This window comes from Falco naumanni, chromosome 13 (assembly GCF_017639655.2).
Source record: "Falco naumanni isolate bFalNau1 chromosome 13, bFalNau1.pat, whole genome shotgun sequence".
NCBI lineage: Eukaryota > Metazoa > Chordata > Aves > Falconiformes > Falconidae > Falco > Falco naumanni.
In genome coordinates this window covers 12,657,368-12,677,567 of record NC_054066.1, presented here as the reverse complement: position 1 = coordinate 12,677,567, position 20,200 = coordinate 12,657,368, and the positions used below count along the sequence as shown (strand labels likewise).

General features: G+C 36.8%; 1 protein-coding gene across 2 annotated transcripts in view; it reads right to left on the bottom strand.

Moving 5' to 3' along the window:
- Positions 1-20,200, bottom strand: part of RASA2 (RAS p21 protein activator 2) — a 48,985-nt gene that overhangs the window by 7,597 nt on the left and 21,188 nt on the right. Inside the window, exons 6-15 of one of the 2 annotated variants that reach the window (XM_040613049.1) lie at positions 12,650-12,733; positions 10,740-10,812; positions 9,432-9,508; positions 8,289-8,387; positions 5,968-6,124; positions 4,647-4,795; positions 3,214-3,328; positions 2,687-2,776; positions 1,958-2,081; positions 468-574 (exon numbers count right to left, since the gene is read on the bottom strand). In XM_040613049.1, coding sequence (XP_040468983.1) covers positions 468-574; positions 1,958-2,081; positions 2,687-2,776; positions 3,214-3,328; positions 4,647-4,795; positions 5,968-6,124; positions 8,289-8,387; positions 9,432-9,508; positions 10,740-10,812; positions 12,650-12,733 — 1,075 coding nt within the window. The remainder of the gene's footprint in view (positions 1-467; positions 575-1,957; positions 2,082-2,686; positions 2,777-3,213; positions 3,329-4,646; positions 4,796-5,967; positions 6,125-8,288; positions 8,388-9,431; positions 9,509-10,739; positions 10,813-12,649; positions 12,734-20,200) is intronic. The other variant, XM_040613050.1, reaches the window with a different exon arrangement.

Here is a 20,200-nt window from a genome sequence, read left to right as displayed (position 1 = left end):
AGCTGAGTCCAGAAATACACAGACCAAGTACTGGATAACTCTACATCCCTCATTTAAGACACAAATCAAAATACTTTTTAAGTAGTAAAAGTGACATCTGGATATTTAACTTCCACGGTGTAAAAAACAAATGCAGTTCAGGCATACGCCTTCCCAAGAACCCCATGTCACTGTCCAAAGCAAGCAGCACATTCCAAAAAAAAGAAAAGGCACAGTGTCTTTAATATTAATAGCTCTTTTACATCATCTGAGAACACCTCACCCTCCTAAAGACTGAAAAATCTGATGCTTAAAGAACTGCAAATGCCTTAGTTTCTCTGGTGAGGTATAAAATTGAAAACTCAACTTAAGAGACATTTAGTAATCTTATTTCCCAGTGACAGACCCACTGAAAGTAATTTACGCCTTCCCAGATAAACAGATCTGACTGTCATGAATAAACCAGAACAAAGCTTCACGAAACTTACTGGATGGTGAGGTCGTAAATGAAAAGTATGAGGTGAGACTACGGCTACAGCAAAGAAACGAAGAAACACAAAGCTGCTCACTGCAGAATACTGCACATGAGGGTCATCTGCAGAGAAAAACCATGAAATGTAACATGCACTGAACTTAACAGGAAACAATGAAGACATAAAAATCCTCTGATGTTATCTTCTTAAGGAGACATGTATTTTAAAACAGAATAGAGAAACCAATGAAGTGCATGAAATGAGCAAGGTGACCACAGTAAGTAGTGTTCTACTTATAATGGAGGGTTTCTTCCTCTGAAAATAAGTTGTTCTTGTAAAACTGGCTCATCAGCTCCACTATTAGGAATGATGAGAATATTGCACACATTTACATACAGAGTGTTGATTAGGTACAGCTGTATATACACTGACCGAAAAGAGAAAATAATTGAGCAGTTGCCTTGAAACACTAGGGCTATTGGGTTTATTTACCCATAAAGCTAAACACTGATCAACTCAAATACATTAATGCTGCACAACAAACTTAGTCAATACATATGAACAACCAACTCCAATTCTGAGTTGCATCATAAACCCATGTTGATACATAATTTTCATGAGGACTTTCTCATTTACTATTTTGCAGATATTTACAACTTTATACTGAGAAATATAATGCGATCACATTCTTATTCTGACTGACTACTTCAATCTGACCTGTCTGGGAAGTTAGCTATTCTGAAAGGACTGTCTCAATTAGATGAATTTATGGCATCAGTTCCAGTGGCAAACATAGATCAGAGAAAGGCTCGAGATTATGAGAAGGATATTCTTCATTTATAGCCTATTACACAACATTTCAGATTTTAACTGACTGTAGTATATTTCCGATCTACCAACATTATTCCTATATTCAAACCATTCTGAAACAATAAAATGGTTCTAATATTTGTCATATTACAAATGCATTAAATATTTTACATTATCCACCCTCCTCAAAACTATCCATAAGTAGTAAAGTTATAGTAGTAAAGCTAACTCCACATATGTTACGAATGTGCTGGTAACAGTCAACAGTTGCAGTTCCTGTAGTTAAGATGTAAGTACTGAATTTATTTTCAAGACTACATCTTGCTCCTTTAGAAGCAATCAACAGATAAGCTCTTCCAAATTTTACATGTATATCAACTAAATCTCTTCTGTATTACTTGTGCTTTTCTTCTGTTGTCTCATACTTTTATTAGCAACTTCTTATTTGCTGCTATCTTGCAGTGTTTCTGACCTGCTACATTTTTTATATCAGAAAACACATAGCTCCTGCTGATTGACCATAGGGCTTTACTCTGGCTTACAGACTGGCAGAAAAAACAAATACCTGATTGTCAAGGTGAGAAGGTTCAGGGCACAGCATTGGACAAGAATTTTAACAATCCCCATAAGTTAACTGCAGAAGGCAAGTATACCACTCTGAACACCATTTTCAGAAGATTTTAGAGAACACTTACGTGGAAATCGTTTGGCAGCCAGATGCCTCAAAGAATAAAAAACATCACACATTAGGGTAGGGCAACTTATACTTGACCGCACAATTTCACGGAATACTTTGTCTACATAATAGCGTAGATTTTCCTGCAATTATGAAAAAAGGTATTTTTTCAGACCATTAACATTTGCATTTATGTTTTTTTCCTGAACATAAACGTAACAGTACAATTGCTTTTATCAGAACATTGCCTGACTATTCAATTACGTATTTTAGTACAGTGCATATTTGAAAAGCCTAATAATATTTGACAACAACATGTTATAAGTAAGGAGTACTTCCCATGCACACCTAGTGAATGTTTATTCAGTTTGTTGCAGCAACTATTGCCTTAAATGTCATCCTCTTAACAGGCAGGCAGCAAGCAAAACTTCAATCAAAAGTGTTAAAGCAGTCCTAATTACGTCCTTCATTAGATGCGAAGTACAAAACATCAGGAATCACAACACCCAACAAATTGGTAAGGAAGACTAATCCTGTTCAGCTTGTCCTCCCTGTCACACTTTCCACTGGACTTTTCCTTTGATGTGTTCATAAACAGGGATAAGAAAATGCCAGTTCTGTGCTTACTCAAGAATCAGAGGATTATACTGCTACCCACTCATTTTCCACTATATAGAGTTGCTTTTAAAAATGTTTTTGTATCAGATTGTTAAAGTTAAAATTAGGAAAAACAAATTAGGAAACTCACCATATTAATTTCTACGTTATCCCCTTCTCGTAATTTAATGGGATCTATTTCACAGGGTTTAGGAGACTCGCATATCTGAAACAAACAAAACTACAGGAGTTCAATTTTTCAGACAGAAATCATGGAAATGCACCTATTTAAAACCAGATTCTGTCCTAGATATAGCAGTAAAAACTCAAAATAGGTTCTAACTATCCATAACAGCATGCAGTAGTCATAGTCACTTTTGTGTGTGACTTTTTACATGCAGCAATTACTTAAAGCATCATGCTGATAAATTCTGCGATGTGTTACAGGCTGGAGCAACTATCATTGGCTGCTTATTTTCAAGCATCTGAAACAAAAATAACACAAAGCAGCTCCTTCCACTGAACTTCATGAATTATTGCTCAGTTAAACTTTCCTCTAGAATTCCCCCACCCGACTGATCACTACCACACAAGAAGCTGTAAGAAGCATGGCTATCAAAGAGACTGGATGCTCCAGCGGCTAACTGCCCTGAAAGAGTTTCAAGTAGGATATCCTACCTCATCAATAACTGGTTTCAAAGTAACCTTTAGGTAGTGCTTCCCCACTATTTTCATCATTTCATCTACACAGCGAGTTGCTAACGAGTTGCCTCTGAAGACTGTGTTTGCTTCTCTGTAAGAAAACAATTTATTTTATTTGAACAGGGGGGGAAAAAAGAAGCTCAGTTACAGAACCCGATTAATACTTTATCTTGTCTTTAAATAACTTTTTTTTTCACATGTTTCAGTGAGGAATTCCAGAACCTAGATACCCAGCTTGCAAAAGCACTACTCAGGAACAGAAAGAGAATAAACAAGAATATTATTACAGCTATTACCAAAACGAGGAACATAAAACCATACGGAAAAGCCTAAGAAATTTTAGACAAAGGAAGTTATAATCCAGTGCTGAATGTGAGAAACAACAATTGGGGAAATTCCAAAATAATGAAACCTTGTAACTCACCAATATACAATTCTTCCTCCAGCAGTCTGGGTGAAAAAAAATATCTTAGAGCTACAATAAATAGCATGCTGCTACACTATATTGATAAACTCAGTTTGACCAAAACATATTTAATCTAGGGTTATGCTTTTAATTCATTATAGCTGTTGAAGAAAACAGAGCCAGCTATGCAAAGTAAACCTTTCTAATCAAAGAGATTTAGTTTAATCTTTCTTTGTTACAGTTCAATTATAATGGAAAGGAATGTGTGTACTAAAACACAGTTTAGAAAATTATTTTCCATGCGTCACCTCTTTCTACACAATTAAACTGTCTCAACTTATTTAAATCTCGAGTAGGTCAGCTTTGAAATGAACTACTCTGTGGTGACAAAATCCCTTCCACATCTCCACAGGACATGACTCGGCACCTCAGTGGCCACTACTCAGGTCTACTTCATTTTTCTCCTAACCACAGGGCTACAAATTCACAGGCCATAAGCTGCTACTTGGAAAAGCTCCTGTGCTTGCTACTTTCAAGGCATGCAGGAGGACACATACTTACAAGGCATCTTTGCAGGAAAAGAGTACCCCTCATTTAAGTCACATACTAAAGTAAACAGGCTAAGATTCTCAAGAATTTTAAAAACATTAAGTACCCATCTAATGACCAGTAAAATTTTAAGCGTGGCCAAATTATGACATTTTGAAACAAAAACTATGGTCTTAGACACAACTCTCGACTGCTAGCTTCTTATGTTTAGCTGTATACTAGCTATAAGAAAACTTTACCAAATAGCATACAATCACTAACTCTGACTCCCAGCTTCAATATGATTTTAATGAATGTTTTTATGAACTAGCATTAGAAGATTAATATATTTAGTCGGTTTTACATAATGAAAGAAATCAACATGTTCACGTGTTAATATTGTATCATGAAGCCCTTCGAAACTCTTAAAGAGTAATTTTAAAAGGCATGACATCACTAAACATGAAATACATACTGGGTGTCCTTCAGATCTAGTTCTGCCACTGCAGCAACAAATGGAACTAGCTTATGGTGGTGTAGCAACAATCGTACAAGAGGCAGAACAGCATCATACTTGTCTCGACAAACTTCACTCAGTATGTAGGCAGCAGATGCAGAAATCGGCTGTAAGAAAGCAGAACATGAAATCATCAGCGAACTAGTTAAATGTTCTACATGTATTTGGTAAAGTACAGATCAAATCTAACAAGACTACAGATGTTTCAATATCTGCTGTATAATATGGCAACTGAAAGTTTCTGTTCTACAGAAATACTTAACTGAAAATTGCTACTATCTACTCTGTACTTGACATTTGAGAATCAAACTCAGCATCTACTCACCCTTCTCATTCTCCCTAAAGGGCTACACTATGGCTTTGTCACATATCCCACGAAGAGGCAGTAAAGCAATTGCTTTACTATAGTGTCATATATCTTTATAGGACTTCAGAAATTTAATCAGAGCACATTAAAACACAGTTCTCACACTTCTGTTGGTTGCCATTCTACAGCTGGAAATTCCAATTAAAAAAAAAAAACTGACAAAATTGTTTCATTTAATTGACAAAGACAGCCGCTGACTGCCACTAGCTACACAGTCAGGTCTTCCCGACTTCCAGTGAAGTAGTATCTGAATATGGGCTAGGAAAAATTTTAGTCACCATCTGCTTCCCTTTCGCTCTTCTTCTCCTGTGCCAGTACTTCAACAACACCGAAGAAAGGCTATAAAAGACCTAGGAATACAAAACCTGGTTACCAGAATCTGATTCCCATCTCAAGGTCACAGTAAACCATCTACAACACTTCCCTCTTTGTCACCATGTCTAGGTGAGAAATCCAGACACGTTGATTAACACACTGGGAAAGACAGAAGCAATTCAGAAGAAGTTGAATTAGAAATCAATTCTGAAGCAACTATTTTTGGTAAAGGTGATTATCTGCCCCTTCATGGCCAATAATGGATCAATGTCCCCTGAAAACCACTATACTCAGGGGGGCAATAGCAGCTGGGGGGAAAACACAATGTTGAAAATAGCAACCAACGAGAAGAAAGTTTATCTCTTCCAGTCACACAGCACACTATCTCTGCTGGTTCTTCTAAAGTAAGAAGAAAATCTTGGTAGTTTGGAGCAGAAGTAAATGCTTTTACAGGCTGCTCATCTGGCTGTGACAGAAGTAATTTGCACAATGGAACAACAAAAATTCTCTGAATTATGCATAATTCATACTGTTTTATACATAATTGCATAATTCACTTTAAGTTTTAATTTTAAAAGATATTTTCAACTGAAGTACCTGAACATCTGATGATTTTAGCAGCAAGTTTCTTAGGGAAGTGTAGTATTCAGATGGAAGCACACAGTCTTCAGTATAACAGATATTTAATCTAAGTGATCCCAAATCATCACTTTTAGAAGATTTGTTTCCATTTTCTCTTGGTTGAAGTAAGTACCTGAAAGGAACAGGGCAATTAAAAAGTTTCAAATGACATTTCTTTAACTTGACTAATTCTACAATAAAGCAAAGTATGGCATTTAATTACTTCAGTATTCAGAAACTGAGTCTGAAAACTGACAATAAAAGTCATATTAAAAAACTTGAGAGTAAAGTAAAAAAAGGAGCAGCATTTGATGCATCTTCAGCACATAATGAAACATGTATTTATTTCCTCATATCTTTCTGAACAGTGAAATAGGATATACTTCTTGTATCTCAACTGGGAGAGCAGAAATAGTTAGAAATTATGTTCGACCTTCTCATTTTTCACTGAAGTTATATTTAGGGTGTTGGACGTTGCAGATGGAACAGCTAGCATTATCAATTCAAATGGTCTAGTCTGAAGCCAGTAAAAATATATCATCTTAACAGGCTGCATTCATGAGGAAAAAAAAAAAAAGATTAAATGAGAAAAAAACCGTGCTTTTTTCCTACTCTCAACACAAAATAGATTAAACAATTCAATGGCTTTTGCTGTAGTTCAACTGTATTCCAACAGGAGGCGCAGCCCTACAAAAATTTTAAAAGCTTTTAAGTAGTGTCACAGCATAGTTTCAACATTTGCCCAACAAATGAAATCATATTTTCAAATTTTCTTGTACATGCATATATATTTTTACTTCTACAATCGGAAGATCAGACTTTTTTTTTAATTATCAGATGCATTGCCCAGGCTGGCGTGCTAATATATAGTAAAACTGATTTACAAGACCCTCTGCTTGACAGCATGACTCTTCTGTTTATTTTCGCAATATTTAATACTAGTGATACTCTTTTACCTGCTGTACTTCAGTTGTATTCAAAAACATTTTCTGTAAATTAGTAACAGTATAAAAAAAATTAGTTATTTTTTATCACAGAACTGTCTTTGATAAGCAGATCATAACTGGATATGAAGATGTTCAATACAAGGTATGCCTACAAAGTGTATTAGCAGACACAAATCTGTCTATCAGTGCTTCAAGTGAACTAGACAGGAGTCAGGTCAATTCAAAAAGCTCTATGAACACAATACACTGGTAATGAGTCCATGTTAATCTACCCTTTCTCTTTGAAGCTGTTAACAGAGGCATGTCGTTGTATTGACATGGTCATATAGCTTTTGATCAGTTCACAGCACTGGCAGAGCAAGCCTGTGTCTGCAATGCACCATGTAAAAGAAAACTGACATAAACATTTCTTATGTTTAGGACCACATTCAAACACTAAGACTAAGAATCAGAGTTCAGCTTAAAACACATCCAAGCACCTGGAGCCTGAGGTAGTGAGTAATGTGGCACGCAGCCATAATGGCTCCAGGCCAAGACCTGTGTTCCATTTAGTTCCTATTTACCCACTTCCTTCCTGTGTGTTTTCTACATGGGTATGTGAAATATTTGTTCATTCTTTTCTCTGTACTGAAAGGTTCACTAAAAGCAGAACATTCTACACACTTTGAGGCATTCGAATCTGTTGTACTCATCACTTTCTGCCGCTAAGCATCTGGGACAGAAAAGGAGCTAGGGACGGGCTCCTGCTTGCAAGAACTTCAGAATGGAGGTTGCTGTTACACTTCAAGCAGAGGTCAGTCTTTCCTGAAGTCCCTTCATACCTTACTCTTCCAACTTCTAAACTTCTGTGCCTGCTCCCCTGAAATGACATTGGGCTGGTTTCAGAAGATACTTTCTGAAACTCCCTGGGGCGGCGGGGGGGGGGAAGGCTGTATTTAATGATTACTTTTAAATAAACTCTTCACCAGTCATTCTGGAAGTCTGACTTAGGAATTTAATTACAAGTGGTGCAATTCTGAAGAGTTCCAGGTTTACCTGTTAGGCTGAAAAGCATACACAGATCACTATAACCCAGCAAGCTGGCTTTAAGAGTCACAGTCAGTCTTCCTTCACTCCCTGTGCTTCCCCCTTGCACACATGAACTATTCCATGTGAGTGGGCAGACTGGGGGAAGAAAAGAGCTAAACGTACCCTCTGGCAAGGTTAATTTATTGAGCAGGGAAACTCTATAGAAAGACATTTTACCTAGACTAGAACAGGAAGACATATTTTAACAGATAGACTAAAACATATCTTTTGCAAGAGAAGATCTGCAAGATAGAAGCAAATTCACTGAGCCACCATTCTCACCATGCTTGAAATGATTCATTTCTTAACACCTTCACAGGAACTTTAATTTCTCCTAGAAAGATGTCTTGTACCAGATTTCCATTATTCCATAGGTCAACCCTGAAAATAAGAGAATTGCTTATTTTTCTTTCCTCCCAGAGAGAAATAAAAATCTTCAAGTTAACAATAACTGCCTTACAGCACTAATCCACATGCATGCAGGCAGAAAATGTTAGAAATCTCACTCCATTCTAATTAAATCAAGAAGAATAAAACAAGTGGCTTATTAACCCATAAAGAACAGATAAAGAAACGAACAGTGAAAGTTAGACTTGCAGACCTTGCATCAGTAAATAAAAGTGCTATTGGCAACATATGTATTCTGAGCAGTCTCCACCCACAGAACTGTGCACATTTCCTCTCAGGTAATTCAACTGACCTTTTAAACCAATATATTTACATATACCTATCTAACTGCTAGAATTTGGCACACACTGCAATGTCACACCAACACATGCGCTTGTTTTTCAAAACAGCAGCTCATATGCTTACAACCTCAAAAGGGATCACAGACTCTAGACATGCACCTTGGTTTTTTTCTCTTACTTCTTACCTCTGACATTTCTGACAGACAGCAGTTGTTAAGAAGAACAAAAAAAAATAAAATACTAGATTTGTTGGGGCATGACTATTTTCCTAAATATATACACAATTCTAATTTAGATATTCATGAAGCTAATAGTTAAAAATGCACATACTGAGTTAGTTCTATAATGGTTATTTAAACTTACCACTACATTCTTTTTCTTATGCCTATTAAGAAACACACGCTAGCCTTCAAGAGTTTTTGTCTTTCTATTATTAATATTGTGCCCAAACTAATACATATTGATGTGAGGTCCTCTTATCTCTTCATTCACAGGCACAGGAAACAAGTTTAAGCTGCTAGATACACTCTACCACTATTTACTTAAAAAGTCTCACCTTCAGTAAGAAACACACTAAAGATTTGAGTCATTTTATATGTCAGAAGGATCTTTTCTACGAGTCTTATCAGTAGTTCTCTAGAGTTACACTAAAATAAGACTTTTTATTGCCTTGATCATAAACTGTTATCGTTTATTAATGATAAAATAAAATTACATTCTAGCCTACATCACTTACCTGACTTCCAGTTTCTCAATATCTTCTTCTTCCACCTGAAACTGGGACTTCTTGGTGTAACTGCTGGACCTGGTTACCTGCAAATAAATTAACACACTTTTTACTGCTGTATTATGGATGTCAAAAGACAAAGAAAACCCTGCCTCTTTAGTACTGATAAACAATTACTATTCCTTTTAAAAGGGAAAATGTTCAGTTCACCAAACTGCCCTTTGACAGAAAGCAGGTGAAAAATGGGTCAAGAAGGGTTCGTGGTGGAGCCCGATGAGGGCTAGCTAGTATCTAAGGGAATTACAGTGTAGATCTATTACAAAAAAACCACCAAAAACCAAGAAGTATGACATGAAACTGACAAGAATTTATTTGGTTTCAGCATGAGCCCCAAGAAAACATTAAAGTTAGTTCTGAGATATTTAAGGAAACAACAAGAAGTCCACTCTTCTTTCTCTAATTATACCACAATTATAACCTCTTATTTAAATTTTCCTCATTTCTTGACTGACTGCATTCTCAGTTTAACTCCAATAAATCATAACTCAAAGTTACCAGAGTGGTTTGGATCACATTTTTTATCCTAGTATCTTTATTTCTTAAGAAACTACACTCAGTATCTTGAGCAGGTCAACTGAAACTCATGCCACATGTTGATACTCTAAACGTAAGTATAGAACAGTTTCTCACTGAAGTCCCGCAGCAGGACCAAGGTCTGTATGAACACAGAAAATTATAATACACTTGAGACACATGTAATAGACTAATTCCAGCTCTCAGCTGAACAGTATAGTATGCTTACTTGCAAATAACAGATGAAAATTCAAACTTGTAATATGGTTATTGTAGGGTAACTCATGCAGAACTGAAATAAAATCCTAAATAACAAAAGAAGTTAACTTTTTGAAATAATAATATTAGCCTTTACTGGGTATTATCACTACATTGTTTTATTAAAGAAATAAGCTGGGGGGTGGGGTGGGTGGCTGTTAGCTCAGTGTTCAGGAAAATATTTCAATCTAATTCCATAGGGTATGTTACAATTCCCTCAGAACTCCTGATGGCAACAGATGCTATATAAAGTGATTTAAGATAACAAATTACCTTCACGTACATGCTTGTGAAGGAGAATGCTATTGTCTGGCCGCCCTCATTAATCTAAGTACATCATTCACTTACATTTGAGAGGCTAGTCAAAGCTCTTCAATTTGCTTGAAAAGAGCTTTCTACGTTAGGTACTGCTATGCAGCTTGCTTAAAAATATTTGAAGGGTTGCATAAAAGAGATTAACAGGCAGAATACTACACAAAAAGTTACCTCAAAATAAAATTTTTCGTTAAACTGCGGATTGCTTGTTTTCTTCTTTACTTTGGTCTTCTTTTGGTCATTCCTGTTCCAATGTGGTAAAATTTTTACCATAGACAACTTAAAACACACAATTATAAAGACATTCTATTGTCAAGAAGGACCCATGCATTTAAGTTAAAACATTTTTTGTCATTTTAGAGACCAATTTGAGCAATGAAGAAAATTTTCAAATAAAATAAGTTCATCTTCACAAAATAGTTTGAAGAGTTAAAATTCCAAGGTAGTCACGCATCTGTCCAGCTCAAAGTTTCTACTTCATTTCACAAACGAGTATGACTCACTCATATCAAGTAAAACTTATCAACAATTTCTAAAGCATTTCAAAAGTAAGTCTGTGACAATTTCTTTACCACTGCTTGCAATTTACAAGCAGAGTTTTCCTCACCTTGTTCAACTTTTCCCACCCTCTTTTGATGGGCAAGAACCCACTACTTTGTTATAAACAGAGGCTTACACCAAGCCACTGAATATTTTCTTTGGAAACAATCGCTGCTACTACTAGATGCTAAACAGCATAGGGTCAAACAAAACAATTGCTCCCCACTCCCTTGTGTTTTATATAGATAATTTGTTTTTATTTTTATAATTTTTTCCCATTTTATAAAAGAATACAGTCTTATTTAGTTAATTACGGGCTATAGAAATACTTTCTAAAAGAAACAAACATAAGACACGGGGGGAAAACAGATGAGGGAGAAGAAAAAGTGTCCTAGACATCAACTAACTGTTTTTCAGGCACCGGCCATATAAATATTCCAGTCATGGCACATGAGCCACACGCATAAGATCGGAAAGTCTTAACCAGGAACTTCAGTCAGATTTGCACATATATTCCCATAACAACAGGGCTGATATTTTGTCAGACCAACATTCACCCAGTTCCATCTGTATTACAGGTCTGAAACAGAAATTATATCTAAATTTACCTTCCTTGGCAATCAGCACCATGCCTTCTAGATATAATGGCCAAATCCCCCTAGTCCTCTTCAAAAATTCCAACCCATCAAAACAAAACAAAAAACACCCACCAGAAAGTGCAACACAAACCTAAAAAAAATGTGATCATGTATTACCAAGAATAAAAAAATGTTCACTCAGAGCTTACTCAGGGACAATAATTCTGAGGTCTTTAAAACATGCAAGTTCGCTAGAAGACATTCTGGTACTATGCTCACAGTGACAATTCTTCAGTACCAGAGAAAGCAGACGGGCTTGGGTTTGTTGTTGCAAAAAATAAACAACTAAAACCTAGCTTGCTTTAGATGCTGTTGGGCAGGACCCTGCAGACAGTGTATGTGTGGCATATAGAGTTTTTCCTAAATGAAAAATCCCAACATTTACTCAGGATTACTGATCCAAAAAAGGAGGTATTTAAACTGTGTGGACTTTGAATGTAGCATCCTGAAGGTGCTGGCACTAGAATGGTTTCACCAGAGCCTCTACCCTCTTGCTTCCTCCCAACTGCTGAATATTTAGTGTAATGAAGCTTATGCATTAATAAAAACATGGAACAGAGGAAGGCGAGTGAGCAATTGACTGTATCATCCCATGTGGGAATTTTACAAAAATGAACAGGAAGTGCAGTGCAGGTATCAAGAGTCCAGCACAAAACCTGAGAACAAAGAAAGAACTGAGTGACAAGTGGTTCTTGGCTAGTGCAGGCCGTTCAGACAGACCAAACACCTTCACAATCTTGAAAGTATGGTAAGGAAGGGGAGAGTACAGGAACAATGAAAAATACGATGTGCGCAGAAAGCATTTTAAAATTATTCTAAAGATTTTGCTTAAAACCTATGACTGACTTTTCCAGTTTAAGATCACAGTATTTTGAGTTAATTAATTTCATACTAAAATGTTACCTGGAAGGCCCCACAAGAGACACTGTTGCATAAGGATCACAATTCTGTCCATTTATAAGAGGTAACCCATGGCATTCCTTTATGCTACGAAGAAAAGACAATCAGTAGATCAGTGAAGCAATTATCTTTGGCTTTAAAAAAGTAACCCCCAAACTATCCTTTCTTTTTTAAAAGTTTCTCTAAGTCCTACTGTATTACACACTGATATATATATTGATCCAACATAGTATATGTACATGAACTAGATCATAACTACAGATCTCTGGATGGTATACAAGGTAGTAGTCAAGCATACAGTCAGACCTGGGGGGCTCAGTGAGAACAAAATTCTTGGAAGTGCTTCAATAAAAGATATTCCAGTATCACACACACAGAGTAAAATCTTATTTTGTAAGAGCAGAATGACCTGCCATGTTACGATAAACTGCAGACTTCATTAACTTATAAATTTGATTTCTCAAGGCCCACAAAAAGCTATCTGGCCTCATCCACATGGCAGCAACTACATTTGGAAGGCGTTAAAATGGGCTCAAATATTTTGTTTTGGCTAAACTACATTCTGAGTTGAGTAGGCTGAGAAATGCAAAGTCATATCCTGAAATATTATTTAAAATAAGCATCCAAACCTCTTAGCATATAGTCCTAGCATCAGTTTACCTTTGAAGTTGTGTTTAAAGTTTATTTTCAAACTTTTTTTTTTCACAACAGTGCACAATCAGGGTTAAACAGCCCTTTTAAAAATACTGTTTTCTTCCATAATTCCTACAGTAAGTTGTAAGGTGGTGTTTAACAGGTATATAGGCACACTGTTCACCAATCCTGATGCAAAAGGGACAGGTCGGTTAGAAAATAATGATCATGGGGGCAGGCACATTTTCTGGACCTTTTCCGAATCTTTCTGAATCACTGCTGCAGCAACACTACTAGGAACAGAGCTGGGTCAGCAAGCTGACTAACCTTCAGACGCTGCCCACATATGAGCATTAAGTAGAAATACATAAAAGTAAAGCAAAAGAGTTTGTAAATTTACAGCATGAACTAAACTTTCTAGCAAAATTATGCTCTGATGTGGCTATGCACACTGTAGTATTTATTAATTCCAGAAACATTCAGCAGATTACAAATTTTCCTAAGACACAAATGAGATGCAAATCTTATATTCCCGTTCTTTAAAATAATCTACTTTTAAATAACCTATCACAGGAATTTAACTAAATTAATGCACGTAAGTTTTCGTTGCTATAATTAGGCAGTTTGAATAAAATCCAAACCCTCCGTAACTTAAGGAGAAAATACACTTTTCTGCTCTAATCAAGTAAATGTTCTAATACTATAATGTGGAATATTAGGTTGCACAGATTGTGTCACATAGCAGCAACAGTAGCTACACACTGTTGTTAAGCAAATGCTCTCTGTACTGTAGAAAAAAAATGTTAAAGAATAACAGGAGTTGCAAACTCAAACACAAGCAGGAAAACAACAGACAGTAACACTCCTGTGCTGCTCAGAACTCCACCCTCCTTGGAGTATGCTCAATTATAAACCAGATGGTATTTCCCCCCGAAAAGTCCCTTTGTCTTAGCCAGTTCAGGGAACATTTAGTGCTGAACCACTGCACAATCATTTGTTATTTTTCTTCCCGTTTTCAAACACGTGGCCTTCAGCATTTCAATAATTTTTGAATCACAATGAGCTTTACAGTGATTTCAAACCCACCATTTAAATGGGTCCTTGAAACATTCAGTTGTTTCATAAGCATTAATTGATTCCTCCTCCAACACACACGTGACAGAGTGGTGACAAAATTAAACTGTCTAGACTTTTCAGTCATTTTGGGGTATCTGACTTGAGACAGCTAGAATCTGATTCTTTCAGAGTATCAGGCATTTTGTAGCACTTAACAGTGTCTTTGCAGCTCCGAGATTTTTGGTGTCAGGTGTGACTTGAGTGTACCTGTATGTTAGCCTCAGCTTGAATCTCATAGAAAATTTGTAGCACATGGATCCAGTTTAACTTATCTGCATATAATTCAACTATTCTGCAAAGAACAACACAATTTCTCTTCCTACAGCCTGTATCAAGCTCACCAAGCTCCTGGATTTCTCCAGCAAACAGATCCAAGTCCTACAGAAAGTAGTTCCTCTCCATATATACAAAGTTTCTCACCCCTTTCCTGATCACTGTATGAATAACCTGCATATTTGACAGAACGATCCTTCAGGAAAATGTTTATTACCACCACAACAAAAACTCATCACAATGCCCTAGTTTTGGTTACAGAAACAGCTTGTTCTGGCCTCCCCCATCTTTTCCCAGCTTGACCAAAACGTACACAAACCAAAAGGAAGGCTTGTTTGTGATTTCCTTAAAGTTGAAAAACGTTTTACTGACAACTAAACAGCCCTGCAGGAGCACTAGAATCTCTGGATTCAAGCTTATTTCATGCGCCACTCGGCCTCCCTGTGTAGGCAGCTCCAGAATTCCCTTTTCATCTCCTGCCCAAGTCCCCATTCTGTTGTCAGCACATAAGGTGTACCCAGCTCAGCCAGCCTACCCTGTTCCAACATCTCAAAAAAGCAAACCATACACCAGAGTGCCCCTGACCATCAACTCCTAAAAGTCCCAAATCTTTCCTTTTCAGACCCATCAGACTCAAGAATTTGTTCCAAATTTATCTCACCTCCTCCCTTTCCATCTCTCACTCTAAGCTTGCCAGTCATAACTATTCCTTAACTCTCCAGTTACTGCCTGGAGTCTGCTTTAGACATTCTTTGGCAGCACAGATGAATCAACTGAACTGCACCAAAATGGTGGATCCTCCTCCTCCCTCTTACGCTCCTGCCTTGCATCTATCACCTATGGTGATTCTATTTGTAACCTTAACAGAAAACTATTTAGGTTTTGAGCCAGTCTTCAGTCAGTTTGGCAACCTGCGCTAGCCTAGTCAGGCAGATCACCTCACAAGCTCCCAAGGCCATGCAAGGCAAGTAGCCATTAAGGGCAGGAAGCCATTAAATCAACCCAGCGCTATCAAACTGGATTGTTACTCCCCAGGGATTGAATACCCAAGGCTGTATTACTGCAGGCAGTTTTAAGGTACTAAACAAACAGTCTCTAGTAAACACATTCAAAATTTTTTGAAGATGTTTGAGTTGGCTCCATTAGAGTTGACTTCACGGAAGTGGAAAAGCGCAACCCCAACAAGTTTAAGTTTACCTGCTAGCAAGTCTCACAGGAATACTTCCCTTTCCCTAAGGATCAGGCAAAGTGCTAGGACTGCAACCTTCTACAACAGGAAAAAACAAACACTGGCCACCAACACTTTGACCAGTCAAAAAACCCAGAAAACAACACTAAACATATATTCATATTAATGTGGGTTGTCAAAATAGATTTCCACCATATGGTAAACATTTCAACTGTGACATCTGGTTTCACCTCTCTAGGCTAGCACGAGTAATTTTCATTAAAAAGGCATAAATAAATAGAGTTTGAAGCTGACGGGAACTTAAAAGCCTTTTATTTCACATTTTAAACTACTACATCTTTACATAAAGTCTAAGCAGTAGATGTAAGGTGTAAGAGATCTTTCAGTTTACATTAACTCTTGTTTCACATCTGTAGTTTGTTCTGCAAGAGGAGTTTCACACAGGAAATATGAGCCTTTCAGATACAACTGGCACATATTCAGTTAATAAGATGGAAATAAATCCTTAAAAAGACATAGCCCACAATAAACCCCCTCAATGACTGAGGGACTCTACCGCCACAATTCAAATCAACTGGATGTCCTCCAAGTGCAGAAACTAAACAAACAGCCGCAGCCATCAGGATTGGTACACTTCATAAAAATTACGTTCTTTGGAACTACTTCATACAAGCAGATAAAGTGTAAACAGGACAGTAACAAACTGTCAGGTCAATCTAAGATAGTACGGTGTATAATTTATATAGAAAAGAGGGGGAAAAAGCAAAATCTAGCTGTAATAAGCCACTTCTGTACTTTCAAGTATTCACATTCTAAATACGTATAACTGTTTACTTCAGAGATGAAGTCATGTTAAATACAGAGAAGGCAAGTACTACCACCCAGTAGCCTAATTTGGCAAGAAACCATTCAAGTATCTGTTTCATCAGCAGCAAACATGCAAACAACAGTCACGCAAACTTGTTTTTACAGACTCCCAGAAAAAAGAACTGCAACCATGTATTTTTGAAATGTGCTATTATACATGCCATTGTGGTTTTTTTGAAAAAAAAACAAAACAAAACAAAAAAAAAACAAAACACAAAAAAAAAGAGCCCACATTGAGTCAGCAGTTAATCTATTGCATTATCTTTTTCCCCTCCTCATTCACACATGTTCATTTCAGAACAGGAAACAGCTAGTACTGAAGACAAAACAAAATTTTAATTCAGAAATGGTCTGTGAGCATATCTGCATGAAATTTAACAGCACGTTTCTAATTAATGCAAAAAATCAGGGCTTAGCCCACTGTAAGTGATCTCCAAGACAGCCCTTCACCAAAGGAAGCCTAACTTTACGCTTGTATTTCAAAAAAGGTGTAAGGGCTTCACTGATATAAGAGAAGCAATTACAAGCCTTAATTTTACTTTCTCCAGGGAAAAAAAAAAATTTTAGTATCATGTTTTTAGAACTCTATAAAAACTGAAAGCCCTAGCTGGCTTCAGAAAGTCCCACCTTAAGACAATTAGCCACCATCCCCTCCCCCCCCCCCATCAAACAACACCAGATCAGTCAGTTGTGGTGTATCTTGTACATGACCATGTTTTGTCGACTTGAGCAAAAGAAGGAAACCTCCAGTTTTTTAAAAACTGAGGGTTGGTTTGGGGTTTTTTTTTTGGTTTTTTTTTTTGTTTTTTTTTGGGGTTTTTTGGTTTTTTTTACTGTTGTCCAAAGCTTTGCTGATACAAAGTTTGCAATATATTACTATTTATCCTTCACCAAGCTCACTTCCCTTGCATAAACTTGGGGAACACAGCCCTAATAACATTGAAATAAATAAAAATTATTAAAAACAAATCCAGAAGGGGACGAGCAGGGGAATAGAGGACAAAAAGAAAGAAACATTCCTGGTTTCATTATACAACAACTGACTGTCCTGTTGTCACATGCAACAACACTTCTCCTTCTAAAAAAAAAATAATTAAAAAAAATCATATGTTCTTTTCCCAACAACTTCTTGTTTGGAAAAGTTGGTTTTACTATATGTACCCGCATGAGAAATGATGCCTTCCTCTCTCCCACATCAGCTGTAAGAGGCTAACACCATCATCAGCTCTCTATCGTCCCAACCCTTAACTTACAAAAATTGCTTCCTATTGGATTTGCCTTCAGTTTTCAAATCAATCCTCATCATAAAACCTATTTAGAAGACTAGCAAAAAAAATGCTTCTACAACCACGTCTACAAAACCAAAATAATATGAATCCATCCCCTAGTCAAGTCTAATCCTATTGCTTTGGTTCAGCCACAAACAAAAAGCTAACAGGGGACTCCAGATAATGCTCAGAATCACAGCCCTTGAACTACTTGCTGTTGTGTGCCTAACATTATTTTTAATCTTGTGTTGTGGACATTATAGCTATTATTTTTCATCTTTGTAGAACTTATGCACAGAATGCAACACAAGGATCTAGAATTCTCTTACTCTACAAAAAATTTAACTGGCAAAAGTTTAGAAGCTTCCCTGTCTCGTTACTTTGAGACACCATTAATTTGGGCATGAAGCAAACTACAGCTCGTTATTGTAGCCTGTATTTTAAGAATTACTTTTTCCACACTTTTTTCCTTTAGCCAGCACTTTCAGTTTTGGTTCAAGAGGCAGGGACAGAAATGTACATATATGCCCACTCTTTGTCTTTTTTTACTCAATCACAGGTCTGCTACTTCCTATTTTTCAGCTTTGTTAGAGGAGTTACTAATAATACAATGACTGCTCAGGGCCTGGCGACTGATAAAACACAGCAGTAAGTGCATCACTTGCTAATCGTCCTTAGAAATTTACAAAAAAAGACTTTCAAAGAGTTTACATTTTCTATTAAAGGACCTCACATAAATTTTCTGTAAGTTCCTCATGATTTAAGATCAAAGGGGTCTCAAAAATGCCCTCACATCCATTTCTGTAATTATCCAGTGAGATTTCCCAGTTCTTATACTCACATGTACATCCAGAAATATATTTAACCAATTAATATAGGTCTATCAGCATGTGTGATAAAATACTACTAAACATTTTTAGTTTAAGGAACTCCAGTGCATTTCATAATCTCAGATGAAGACCAAAGCATTGATGTAATACGGCAGTGTTTAACACACAAAGCTCTCCCACATGTCAGTGAGTGGGTAAGTACAGCAACCACGCGAGAACCCTGGCTTCCTTTTGATCATTTATCTCCGTCACAGAGATCCTAAGAGAGCGCACAGTGAGTAAACCACTTCCTACTCAAAACTGCCATCTGCAACAGTAACTTTCTAAAGCAACCTTTCTTCATCATATGAAAAATCTGAACACGTTTTAAAAATAATAAAAAAAAATAATTAACTCACACTAAAGTGCATGGATATATAAAGTATTTTAAAAAAATGACATATCAGAAAGTTAAGGTGGAAATAAAAAACAAAGTCATAAAGTTCCAGCCAGCTTTTGGCGGTGAATAGTCCACAGGGAAAAAGCTATTCTAGTTCTGCCTTGCACTGCAGGAGGAATGGAAAAGTAAGAGCAGCCAGACCCCCAATTAACCAAGCTGCCATCCACTATACCAACAGCAACACATTCAGAATTATCTTTAAGTTATAAATACACACTGATGTACAGCAAGTTTTCCTATCTTACCTGAACTATCGACCTACAATAGCCACTAAACCATTACCAGTTTCACTGGAAGCTAGTTCTGTGATAGAACTAAGCCCTTTTCACACCAAGTAACAAAAAAGCAAAGAGATTATTTTACCAGGTCTTGTTCCAACTAAACTACTCACCTTGGTTAGATAGTTGACTAAGACAGAATGTATTATAAACTTTATAATGAAAATCACATTAGCAAAATCGACAGATTGTAATGGTCTCCCCCTGCTCCCTGAGGCTGAGCTGAACATGAAGTCGCCAAGACAAACGGAAGACCACACACCATTTCCTCCCCTCAGTTTCACAATACAACCCATTCTTTCATGCTAAATTCTCAGGGAAGTTAAAAATCAACTCAAACAGCACAAAAAACCCTCACTCAATAAATATGTTCATGAACAATGCTGAAAAGCAAAACAAAGACTTACTACCCTTTGAGGTTTTAATCTTATTTTTCTCTTAGTCTTTATAACCCCCTTGTCTGTACCCTTTTCTTCACGTTTCCTATCCCATAACCCATTAAAAGACAAGCGCAGAAAAATCTTTACTTCTTTCTGAAGCACTACAATTAAAAAACTGCAGTAAGGCTGGCTTGTTCTCCTGAAACTTACTCATGTTGAGGATGTAAAGAAGTCACAAGAGAATGCCGTCAATCTCACTGAGTGAGTCTCTGCAAGTCACT